At 46.6% G+C, this 11,877-nt stretch overlaps 2 protein-coding genes across 3 annotated transcripts in view; both read left to right on the top strand.

The window, feature by feature from the left end:
- The window catches only part of LOC109925019 (fibrinogen-like protein 1), a 17,022-nt gene extending 8,343 nt beyond the window's left edge, over window positions 1-8,679 (top strand). The window contains exons 4-6 of the mRNA XM_048601401.1: window positions 3,725-3,941; window positions 6,303-6,498; window positions 8,533-8,679. Coding sequence (XP_048457358.1) covers window positions 3,725-3,941; window positions 6,303-6,498; window positions 8,533-8,679 — 560 coding nt within the window. The remainder of the gene's footprint in view (window positions 1-3,724; window positions 3,942-6,302; window positions 6,499-8,532) is intronic.
- Window positions 8,680-11,187: 2,508 nt separating this feature from the next.
- adcy3a (adenylate cyclase 3a) overlaps window positions 11,188-11,877 on the top strand; it is a 102,862-nt gene continuing 102,172 nt past the window's right edge. For both annotated transcript variants that reach the window (XM_048601290.1, XM_048601289.1), the window contains exon 1: window positions 11,188-11,610. The gene's annotated coding sequence lies outside the window, so the exon portion shown is untranslated. The remainder of the gene's footprint in view (window positions 11,611-11,877) is intronic.

Below are 11,877 nucleotides of genomic sequence, written 5' to 3'. Positions count from 1 at the left end.
GTAGAGTGTGAGTGTGAGGGAGTGTATGTGTGTGAGAGAGTGTGTGTTTGAGAGAGTGTGAGTGTGAGGTAGTGTATGTGTATGAAAGAGTGTGTGTGTTTGAGAGATTGTGAGTGTGAGGGAGTGTATGTGTGTGAGAGAGGGAGTGTATGTGTGTGTGAGAGAGGGAGTGTGTGTGTTTGATAGAGTGTGAGTGTGAGGGAGTGTGTGTGTGTTTTAGAGAGTATGAGTGTGAGGGAGAGTATGTGTGTGAGAGGGAATGTGTGTACGTGTGTGTGTTTGAGAGAGTGTGAGTGTGAGGTAGTGTATGTGTGTGAGAGAGAGTATGTGTCTGTGTGTGTGTGTTTTAGAGAGTGTGAGCGTGAGGGAGTGTATGTGTGTGAGAGAGAGAGTGTCTAAGTATGTATGTGTTCTTTTTTTTATTCATTTGTGGTAAGTGGGCATCGCTGGCTGGCCAGCATTTATTGCCTGTCCCTAGTTGCCCTTGAGAAGGTGGTGGTGAGCTGCCTTCTTGAACTGCTGCAGTCCTCCTGCTGTGGGTTGACCTACAAAGCTATTAGGGAGGGAATTCCAGGATCTTGACCCAGCGACAGTGAAGGAACGGCGATATATTTCCAATTCAGGATGGTGAGTGACATGGAGGAGAACTTGGAGGGGGTGGTGTTCCCATATGTCCAATTTGTCTTTCTCGTTGGAAGTGGTCGTGGGTTTGGAAGGTGCTGTCTGAGGATATTTGGTGAATTTCTGCAGTGCCTCTTGTAGATCGTACACACTGTTGCTACTGAGCGTCGGTGGTGGAGGGAATGGATGCTTGTGGATGTTGTGCCAATCAGGTGGCTGCTTTGTCCTGGATGGTGTTGAGCTTCTTGAGTGTTGTTCGGGCTGCATTTTCCAGGCAAGCGGGGAGTGCTCCATCACACTCCTGACTTGTGCCTTGTAGATGGTGAACAGGCTTTGGGGAGTCAGGAGGTGAGTTACTCACTGCAGTATTCCTAGCCTCTGATCTGCTCTTGTAGCCACTGTGTTTATGTGGTGAGTCCAATTGAGTTTCTGGTCAATGATAACCCCCAGGATGTTGGTAGTGGGGGATTCAGTGATGGTAATACCATTGAATGTTAAGGGGCGGTGGGTAGGTTGTCTCTTATTGGTGATGGTCATAGCCTGGCATTTGTGTGGCGTCAATGTCACTTGCCACTTGTTCAGCCCAAGCCTGGATATTATCCAGATCTTGTTGCATGTGAGCATGGACTGCCTCAGTATCTGAGGAGTCACGAACGGTGCTGAACATTGTGCAATCATCGGCGAACATCCCCACTTCTGACCTTATGATGGAGGGAAGGTCATTGATGAAGCAGCTGAAGATGGTTGGGCCTAGGACACTACCCTGAGGAACTCCTGCAGAGATGTCTTGGAGCTGAGATGACTGACCTCCAACAACCACAACCATCTTCCTATGTGTCAGGTACGACTCCAACCACCGGAGCGTTTGCCTCTGATAACCATTGATTCCAGTTTTGCCAGGGCTCCTTGATGCCACATTCGGTCGAATGCAGCCTTGATATCAAGGGCTGTCATTCTCACCTCACCTCTGGAATTCAGCTCTTTTGTCCATGTTTGAACCAAGGCTGTAATGAGATCAGGAGCTGAGTGGCCCTGGCGGAACCCAAACTGGGCGTCACTGAGCAGGTTATTGCTGAGCAGGTGCTGCTTGATAGCACTGTTACTGACACCTTCCATCACTTTACTGATGATCGAGAGGAGACCGATGGAGCGATAATTGGCCGGGTTGGATTTGTCCTGCTTTTTATACACAGGACATACTTGGGCGATTTTCCACAATGTCGAGTAGATACCAGTACTGGAACAGCTTGGCCAGGGCAGCAGCAAGTTCTGGAGCACAAGTCTTCAGTACTATTGCCGGAATGTTGTCAGGACCCACAGCCTTTGCAGTATCCAGTGTCTCCAACCGTTTCTTGATATTATGTGGAGTGAATCGAATTGGCTGAAGACTGGTATCTGTAATGCTTGAGACCATTGGAGGAGGCCAAGATGGATCATCCACTCAGCACTTCTGGCTGAAGGTCGCTGCGAATGCTTCAGCCTTATCTTTTGCACTGATGAGCTGGCCTCTTCCATCATTGAGGATGGGGATAGTTGTGGAATCTCCTCCTCCAGTGAGTTGTTTAATTGTCCACCACCGTTCACAACTGGATGTGACAGGACTGCAGAGCTTAGATCTGATCCGTTGGTTGTGGGATCGCTTAGCTCTGTCTATCACTTGCTGCTTTTGCTGTTTGGCGTGCAAGTAATCCTGTTTGGTGGCTTCACCAGGTTGATACCTCATCTTCAGGTATGCCTGGTACTGCTCCTGGTATGCCCTCCTACACTCTCCATTGAACCAGGGTTGAACCCCTGGCTTGATGGTAATGGTTGAGTGGGGGATATGCCGGGCCATGAGGTTAGAGATTGTGCTGGAGTACAATTCTGCTGCTGTTGATGGCCCACAGCGCCTCATGGATGCCCAGTCTTGAGTTGTTTGAGAGAGTGTGAGTGTGAGGCTGTATATGTGTGTGTGAGAGAGAGTGTATATGTGATTTTGAGAGTGTGTGAGGGAGTGTATGTGTGTGAGAGAGAGTGTGTGTGTATGTGTGTGTGGGAGTATAAAGTATGGTGGGGTCACCTGTAGTGTGACATGAACCAAAGATCATGATGAATTTTTTCATCCAAGATGTTTGTGTAGTTGCAGATACATTCTGTTTTTCTCAAAAAAAACCTGACCCCAGTTTAAAACACAGACAGATTCTAAGCAAGACCTCACACCTAAAATGCATTGTCTGACCTGAGATGTCACCTCTTGTATACATTGATAAAACCTTTGATTATCTCAGGACAATGATTTGAAAGGAATCTGGGTTTTGCATTTTAATCAGGAGTCTCCTTCCTAACTGACAAAAGATTCAAAAAGAGGCTGCCAGTTTCAGGTTTGTTACCTTTCTGCTTTTAAATTCCATGTCTTATACCCTCTCTCACACTAAGCCTGAGGAAGGGGCTGAGCTCCAAAAGCTTGCATTTTCAAATAAACCTGTTGGACTATATCCTGGTGTCATGTGATTTTTGATCTGTATAAATAAAGGGTGACTTGGTGACAGGATGACGGCCTTCATGGAGTTATTTCAGTGACGATGAGAGAAAAACATGGCCCTGAAGAGGTTTATCGCAACAGTCGTCTTTGAGTTGGGGTAAACGTTTCTGACAGTAAAAACTGATGCAAAATATTCATTTCGTATATCTCCCATCTTCTGTGGTTCAACACAAAGATGACCTCATTGGGTCAACTGCATTTCTGTGGTCTGGAGTCATGTATAAACTAGACTGGGTAAGGCAGCTGATTACTTTCTCAAAAGAACATCAGCAAATTGTATGGGTTTTTACAACAATCCAGTAGTGTCATGGTCATCATTGCTGAGACCAGTTTATTTTTAATTCCAGACTTATTTCATGAATGAATTTGAGTTCCTCAGCTGCGGTGAGGGAATTCATGTCTCCACACCTTTACTCCAAGCCTCAAGATTATAGTCCAGTCACATGAGCACAAACCTAGGGTTTCACATCAGCTTTGAGGTGTCCAAAGATCATACAAGTTTTTTATTTATCTCCGGGGTTCAGTGTTCCTTGAGTACATTGTTTGTTCAGTTTTCACTCACTCAGGGTTTATAATTTACAGCAGGAGGATGGACCATTATCCAACGCAGGGTTGATGGCACCATTGACTTCAACAGAGGCTGGACTGAGTATAAGGAGGGTTTTGGAGAACTGACAGCAGAGTTCTGGTTGGGTAACAATAATATTCACGACATTACAAGCCAGGGGGAATATTCACTTCGAATTGATTTGGAGGATTGGAAATACCGACAGAAGTTTGCGCTGTACGAAACTTTCAGGTAGGAAAATGATCAGATTCTTGGGGACACAAAACTGCAAAGGCACAATAAATCCTGACACTTACCCCAGCATGCTGCCAATCAGATATACTCCTTGTCAAACGAAGACAATCAAAAGGAAGGTGACTGTCTCATGGTATTATTCCTCGATTCTTAATCCAGAAACTCAGTTAATGTTCTGGGGACTCAAGTTCAAATCCCGCTACGGTGAGTTTGAATCCAATAAAAAAAATCTACAATTAAGAATCTACTGTTGACCATGAAATCATTGCCAATTGTCAGGAAAAAAACCATCTGGCATCACTAACACCCTTCGGGGAAAAGAAATCTGCCATCCTCTGGCTTACTTGTGAGTCCAGACCCACAGCAACGTAGTTGACTTTCAATTGTCCTCTGAAACTACCAAAGGAGCCACTCAATTGTATCAATTACTACCAAGTCTTGACATTGAAATGAAACTGGACAGACCACTGGTATTGACCCAGGCACCTGTAATGAAAACAGCAAAAACAGCTCAGTTGCCTTGCACAATCCTCCTTACTAACATCTGGGGGCTAGTGCCAAAATTGGGAGAGCTGTCTCACAGAATAGTCAAGCAACAGTCTGACATAGTCACACTCATGAATCATACCTTACAGACGATATCCCAGACACCATTATCACCATTCCAGGATATGTCCAATCCCATTGGCAGAACAGACCCAAGAAATGGCGGCACAGTGGTATACAGTCAGGAGGGAGCTGCTGTGGGACTCCTCAACATTGACTCCAGGTTAAACATGGGCAAGGAAACCTCTTACTCGTTACCAAAAACCTTCCTCCCTTGGCTGATGAATCAGTACTTCTCCATGTTGAACAACATTTGGAGGAAACACGAAGGGTGGCAAGGGCACAAGATGTGCTCTGGGTGGGGAATTTCAATGTCCACTTCCAAGAGAGGCTCAGCAACAGCACTACTGACTAAGCTGGTCAGGGCCTAAAGGCCATTGCTACTACACTGGGTCTGTGGCAAATGGTGAGGGAACCAACAAGAGGGAAAAACATACTTCACCTCATCCTTACCAACCTGCCAGCTGCAGAGGCACCTGTCATTGACAATATCAGTAAGAATGACCACTGCACAGTACTTGCAGAGATGAAGTAACATCTTTACATTGAGAATAACCTCCAACGCATTGTTTGGCACTGTCACCATGCTAAATGGGACAGACTTCAACTTTGATTGATGGGTAATCCCTCTGATTGACAGCATGATCGGCGTCTCTTTGATTGATAGGGTGTCTCTCTGATTGATAGCATGATGGGTGTATCTCTGATTGACAGGGATTCTCTCTGATGACAGCATGATGGGTGTATCTCTGATTGACAGGGAGTTTCTCTGATTGACAGCATGATATGAGTTTCTCTGATTGACAGGGATTCTCTCTGATTGACAGCGTGATGGGTGTATCTCTGATTGACAGCATGATGGGTGTAGCTCTGATTGACAGGGAGTCTCTCTGATGACAGCATGATGGAAGTATTTCTGATAGCATGATTGGTGTGTATACATTTTATTCACTTTCACTCATGAGATGTGGGCATTGCTGGCTGGGCCAGCGTTTATGGACATGGCCTTCCACTTGTGTGGTGTGAACAGTACTTGCTGCTTGTCAGCTGAAGCTTCAATATTGTCCAAGTCTTGCTGCATTTGAACATGGACTGCTTCAGTACCTGAGGAATCGCGAATGGCGCTGAATATTGTGCAATCATTGGCTAACATCCACAGTTCTGACCTTATGATGGAGGAAAAGTCATTCAGTAGGTCATACAGTCTTCTGTACTGTATGATTCTATGAATCAGAAACACCCCATCATTGTCAATCTGAGATACTCCTCCATCACATTGTCACACTGAGATACTCTTGACAATGAAATATACTCCCATTACACTAGCAGAGTAAGTCCGATCAAACTCCTAATCAGAAATGCTCCCATCACTGCCAACCAAAGATACTTTCCCATTGTGCTATCAATCAGAGATACCCCAACACGCTGTCAATCAGTAGCTTGGAGAATCTGGACTCTTCCTGTCATGTGGAGACTGAGATCTAATGTTAAGGCCTCATAGGGGTGGAAAGGAGCTTAATGAGGGACTTGTGGGATATGGAGAGACTATAAAAGCCAGGATTGGTCAACCTAAAGGAGGGAAGTACAGGTGATGTAAGGAGATTTTCGGTAGGTGCAGTTGGAGGGTATATCAGATGAATAGCTAGGTGTGTTGAGCAAGTATATGAATGGACCTGAGCTATGAGAAAAGAAAGGCTCATTAGTCCTATAATGTTTTGGTGATCATAGTGTCTGCTATTCTGTGACCAACAGGATTGAGGATGAGTCCAATCATTTCCGCCTGCATGTTGCAGGTTTCAGTGGAACTGTGGAAGATTCCTTTGCCTGGTATCACAACAAGAGGAGCTTCAGCACACCAGACACTGGCAACATCTGTGCCAAGATCTCACATGGAGGCTGGTGGTACCATCAATGCTTCTTCTCAAATCTCAATGGGGTTTACTACAAGGCAAGTGTCTAAATTAATCTCACAAAAAAAACTGGAAGTTCTGTGGATGCTGAAAATCCGAAATAAGAACAGAAATTGCTGAAAAATCTCAGCAGGTCTGGCAGCATCTGGGGAGAGAAGCCAGCGTTTGGTCCCAAAATGTTAACTCTGATTTCTCTTCCCAGATGCTGCCAGACCTGTTGAGACTTTTCAGCAATTTCTGTTTTTGCTTTGAACTTAATCTCACATTCTGCTTTGTATAATCTGGGCATCATATTTACAAACAATGAAGATCGCATGTCAAGTGATCTCTTTCCCTTTGGTTAATTTCTGATTCTATCATCTAATGTCAAAGCCTTGGAGAGGCTGAAAAGGAGGTTAACTAGGATAGACGAGGGACTTCCAGAATGTGGATAGAGTCCATCAGAAATAGGTAGCTGGGTGTAGCCTCTGCCTACACGGTGGAAATTATAGTTCAAAATCTCACCAGCAGGCAGCTCATCCACATTCTCCTCATACTGCAGTTCACACTGACCCCAGCAAAAATCCCTAGGTAAGTCACCATAGTCTGACAGAACCATACAGCTGCTCTCTCATTAAAGAAGATGACTGATGGTGGTTTTACTTGAGGGTCACCATGCCTCAGGCAAGGGGAGAGGTTGAGAAGGAGAGTCCTTCATGGTAACCTCAGCCAGTGCAGGAATTGAACTCACACTGTTGGCATCACTCCACATCTCAAACCAGCCATCCAAGCTAACTGAACCCTGGATTAGCAGGCTGGGTATAGCACAGGGTTCAATATTGTGTAAGCCCTCCTCTACTCTTTTAAATTGAAAGTCAAAAACTACATGGTCTCCATCAAATACTTCCTGACATGGATAGCACAGGGCCAGACATAGAGTAAAGCTCTATTTACCCTTTTAAACTTAATGCCACCTTCGAAATAAAGCTATCTCTACACTGTCCCTGTCAAATACTCCCAGTACAAGTACAGAACAGGGTTAGATACAGAGTAAAGCTCCCTATACTCTTTTAAACTGAAAGTAAAGCTTACTCTATGCTGTCCCCATCAAATAATCCCTGGGTAGGTACAGCATGGGGTTAGATAAAAAGTAAAGCTCTCTCTACACTTTCCAGGACAGATACAGCATAAGGTTCAGCACTAAGTAAAGCTTCATCTACACTTTCCCAATCAAACGCTCTTGGGAGACGTCTAGTCTTCAGCCAGCTTAGGTCTCCATTATCAAATTTCCTCCCTGTACCTCTCTATAGCTCTTTCCCATGAAGGCACTTCTGAAACAGAGATAGTAGGAACTGCCAATGCTGGAGAATCTGAGATAACAGTGTGTAGAGCTGGATGAACACAGCAGGCCAAGCAGCATCAGAGGAGCAGGAAAGCTGACGAGGGTCCAGACCCAAAACGTCAGCCTTCCTGCTCCTCTGATGCTGCTTGGCCTGCTGTGTTCATTCAGTTCTACACCTTGTTATCTCTACTTCTGAAAACCTATCCTTTTGCTCAAGCTTTTGGAACTTTACTCTCATGGCCCCCAGTGTCTGTTTTTGGCTGCTCAGTCTCCTGTGCAGCTCCTTGAGGTACTTTACTATGGTAAAGGTAGATGGAGTATTACTCAGGGCCCTGAATTGGCTTTTCGTTCTCATTCTCTATTGCTGCCTATTGAACATAACTAGTCTCTCCTTCTCTCTCACTTTCCCTCCTCTCTCTCTTTCTCACTCCCTTCCTTCTTTTCACTCCTCCTTTCTCTCCCCACTTTCTGTCAAATTCTCCCTCTCTATCCCCTTACTCATGTCTCCCTCTTCCAATGTTTCCCCCACTCCTCCTTCTCTCTACTCTACCACTGTCTACCCCTCTGTCTTTCTCCCCACTCATTATTCCTGATTCCCCAACCTCTCACTCCCTCCCCTTTGCTCTTACTCCCTCCTCTCACTCTCCTGCCCTCATTCTCACTTCCCTTAATTCCCATGCCCTCCCCTGTCCCTTCCTTGCTGTCCAACTGCTGCACCCTCTTCCTACCCTGTGTCTTCTCACTCCCACAGGGTGGAAAGTACTCAGCGGAGGACAAGGTGCTACTGGGACCGGATGGGATTGTGTGGTACAGCTGGAGGAACTCTGATTACTACTCCCTGAAAACGGTGTCAATGAAGATACGTCCACGAAACTTTCGTCCCCGCCAGACACCCTGACTGATTCTCTCACCCTCCCCTTGTATCTCCTTCTTATACTTCTCAATTCCTCAGCTTTTTCTTGGTGTGCCTGTAATTTTTTCCCTTCCCAACTTTGAATTGTTTTTCAAATCTTCAGTTTGATCTCCTCAAATTGAGCTGTTTATGACTGTTGACCCTCTCCCATTTCTCAGATTCTCAATGCAGCTGATCTCAGCCACATGATACTCAACCCCACACAGAGCAGAAAGGTTTAGTGTTCCATTCACAATCCCCACTTACTGATCTCTCCAAACAAAGCAGTCTGTGCTTGCAGTGAGTGTGTACATGGCTGCTATCAACGTGCATGTGCCTGTGTGTGCGCGTGCGCCTGTGTGTGTGCGTGTGTGTGCATGTGCCTGTGTGTGTGTGTGCCTGTGTGTGCGGGTATGCCTGTGTGTGTGTGTGTGTGTGTGTGTATGTGCCTGTGAGTATTTATAGTCATAGAGTTGTACAGCATGGAAACAGGCTCTTCAGTCCAACTCGTTCATGCCAACCAGATATCCTAAACTGATCTAGTCTCATTTGCCAGCATTTGGCACATATCCTTCTGAATACTTCCTATTCATAGAGTCACAGAGATGTACAACACAGAAACAGATCCTTTGGTCTAACTTGTCCAAGCCGACCAGATGTCTTAAATTAATCTAGGCCCATAAGCCAGTATTTGGCCTGTATCCCTCTAAACCCTTCCTTTTCATATACCCATCCAAATATCTTTTAAATGTTGTAATTGTACCAGCCTCCACCACTTCCTCTAGCTGCTCATTCCATACACGCACCACCCTCTGCATGAAAGAGTTGCCCCTTAGGTCCCTTTTAAATCTTCCCTCCCACCTCAAACCTATGCCCTCTAGTTTTGGAATCCCCTATCCTGGAAAAAAGAACTTGGCTATTCACCCTATCCATGCCTGTCATGATTTTGTAAACTTCTGTAAGGTCACCCCTCAGCTTCCAAAGCTCCCAGGAAAATAGCCCAGCTATTTAGCCTTTTCCTACAGCTCACCCCCTACAACTCCAGCAAAGTCCTTGTAAATGCTTTCAAGTTTAACCCTACCCATGCCCCTCATGATCTTATAAACCTATAAATTCACCCCTCAGCCTCCAATGCTGCTATCCTATTAAGCCTCTCCCAATAACTCAAACCCTCCAACCCTGGCTACATTCTTGTAAATCTTTTCTGAATCCTTTCAAGTTTAACAACATTTTTCCTATAGCAGGGAGACCAGAATTGAACACAGTATTCCAAAAGTTGCCTAACCAATGTCCTGTACAGCCACAACATGACATCCTAACACCTATACTCAATGCACTGACCAATAAAGGCAAGCGTACCAAACACCTTCACTACCCTGGGACAACAAGCCGTAGAGCTGGATGAACACAGCAGGCCAAGCAGCATCATAGGAGCAGGAAGGCTGACGTTTCGGGCCTAGACCCTTCTTCAGAAATTTACGCTGTTGTCTCAGATTCTCCAGCGTCTGCAGTTCCTACTATCACCTTCACTACCCTGTCTACCTGTGTCTCCATTTTCAAGGAACTATGAACCTGCACTCCAAGGTCTCTTTGTTTGCCAACACTGTCCAGAACCCTGCTATTAAATGCATACATCCTGCCCTGATTTGCATTAACAAAATACAACAACCTCACATTTATCTAATTCATATCCCTAACCAAAAAAGCCACTCCCCTCTCTCTTGCACCCACCCCCCCCTTCTATCTTTCCCATAGCATCTTTACCATGCAATACTAAGCTGCCTGTCCTGCCCTTCCCTGAGCCACGTTTCTGACACAGCAATGATATCCCAGTCCCATATTACAGAATCCCTACAGTATAGAAACAGGCCATTCAGCCCAACAAGTGCACACTGTCCCTCTGAAGAGCATCATACCCAGACCCATTCCCCTACCCCTGTATTTCCCATGTCTGACCCACCTAACCTAAACATCCCCTGGCACTATGGGCAATTTAGCATGGCCAATCCACCTACCCTGCACATGTTTGGACTGTGGGAGGAAACCCACACAGACACAGGGAGAATGTGCAAAATCCACACAGACAGTTGCATGGAGGTGGGACAGGGATCACAGCCCTGTGATTACACTGCTCCGGACCGGGGTTTCCCCAGCCCTGGGAATAGCTGTCCCAACCCTAACTCTGATCACAGAGGCACAGAGAGAGAGAGAGAAGGGGCAGGAAAAGGGAGAGAAAGACTGTGCACAAGAGGAAAAGAGAAGGATAGAAAAGAGTAGACAGAAATTGAAGAGGAGAGAGAGGAGTAAACTGAATGAGAAAGATATAGAGAGACCGGATCAGAGAGAGGGGTAGTATCAGAGTGATGGAGATAGCTAAATAAAGGTGGACAGAGAGAATGAGAAAGCAGAGAGGTCCATGTGTTTATCACTTTTGTCCACCCTCCTCTCTTGCTCCATCACTGACTATCTCTCTCTTCCTATTACCTCACCCTCTCTCTCCGTATCAAAGTCTCTCTATATCTCTTCCTCTGTGTGCCTCTCTTCCCTTTCTCTCTCGTTTTGTCTTGGTGTCTCTTTTCCTGCATCTCTCTCCCCCACATTTCCCTCTTTTCCGTCTGCCACCTTCCTCTCTCTCTTTGCCCTCTTACTCCAATTCCCACCCCACCCCTACCTCGGTTCCTCAACCCCCTACTTCACCCTCCCTCTTGCCTTTAGCCTTGACATACTGACCCTCCCTTCAAACCCCCCTCCTGTCCTCTTACCCCCTCTTCATCATTCCCTCCTCCCTCATTACTCCTTCTCCCTCCTCCTCCCTCCCTCTCTCTCCAGTGGAAGGAGCTGCTGAGATTGGCTTGGATTTGGGAAGCTCCGGGAGCCGCTGCCTGTCGCTCGGAGCCGTTCGGCCGCGCTCTCCGGAGGCTCTGGGCCGGGGATCGGGTGGGTATCACCGGCGGCGGGACGAGACACGGATCCGGCCCAGGAACTCGGCTTGTACTGGGGGCCGGCCCGGCCCAAGCTCTCGGTGCGGCTTCCTGCATCGCCCAAAGCCCGAGGCTGCAGCTCGGAGCCACCTCCCCGCGATCCCCGGGTCAGACTCATCTCCCCCCCTCCCTCTGGGTCAGAGTCATCTCCCCCCCTCCCCCTGGGTCAGAGTCATCTCCCCCCCTCCCCCCGGGTCAGAGTCATCTCCCTCCCTCCCCCTGG

This window comes from Rhincodon typus, chromosome 9 (genome assembly GCF_021869965.1).
Source record: "Rhincodon typus isolate 14 chromosome 9, sRhiTyp1.1, whole genome shotgun sequence".
NCBI lineage: Eukaryota > Metazoa > Chordata > Chondrichthyes > Orectolobiformes > Rhincodontidae > Rhincodon > Rhincodon typus.
Note: the sequence above shows the minus strand (reverse complement) of the source record. Positions and strands in the feature narration are given on the sequence as shown.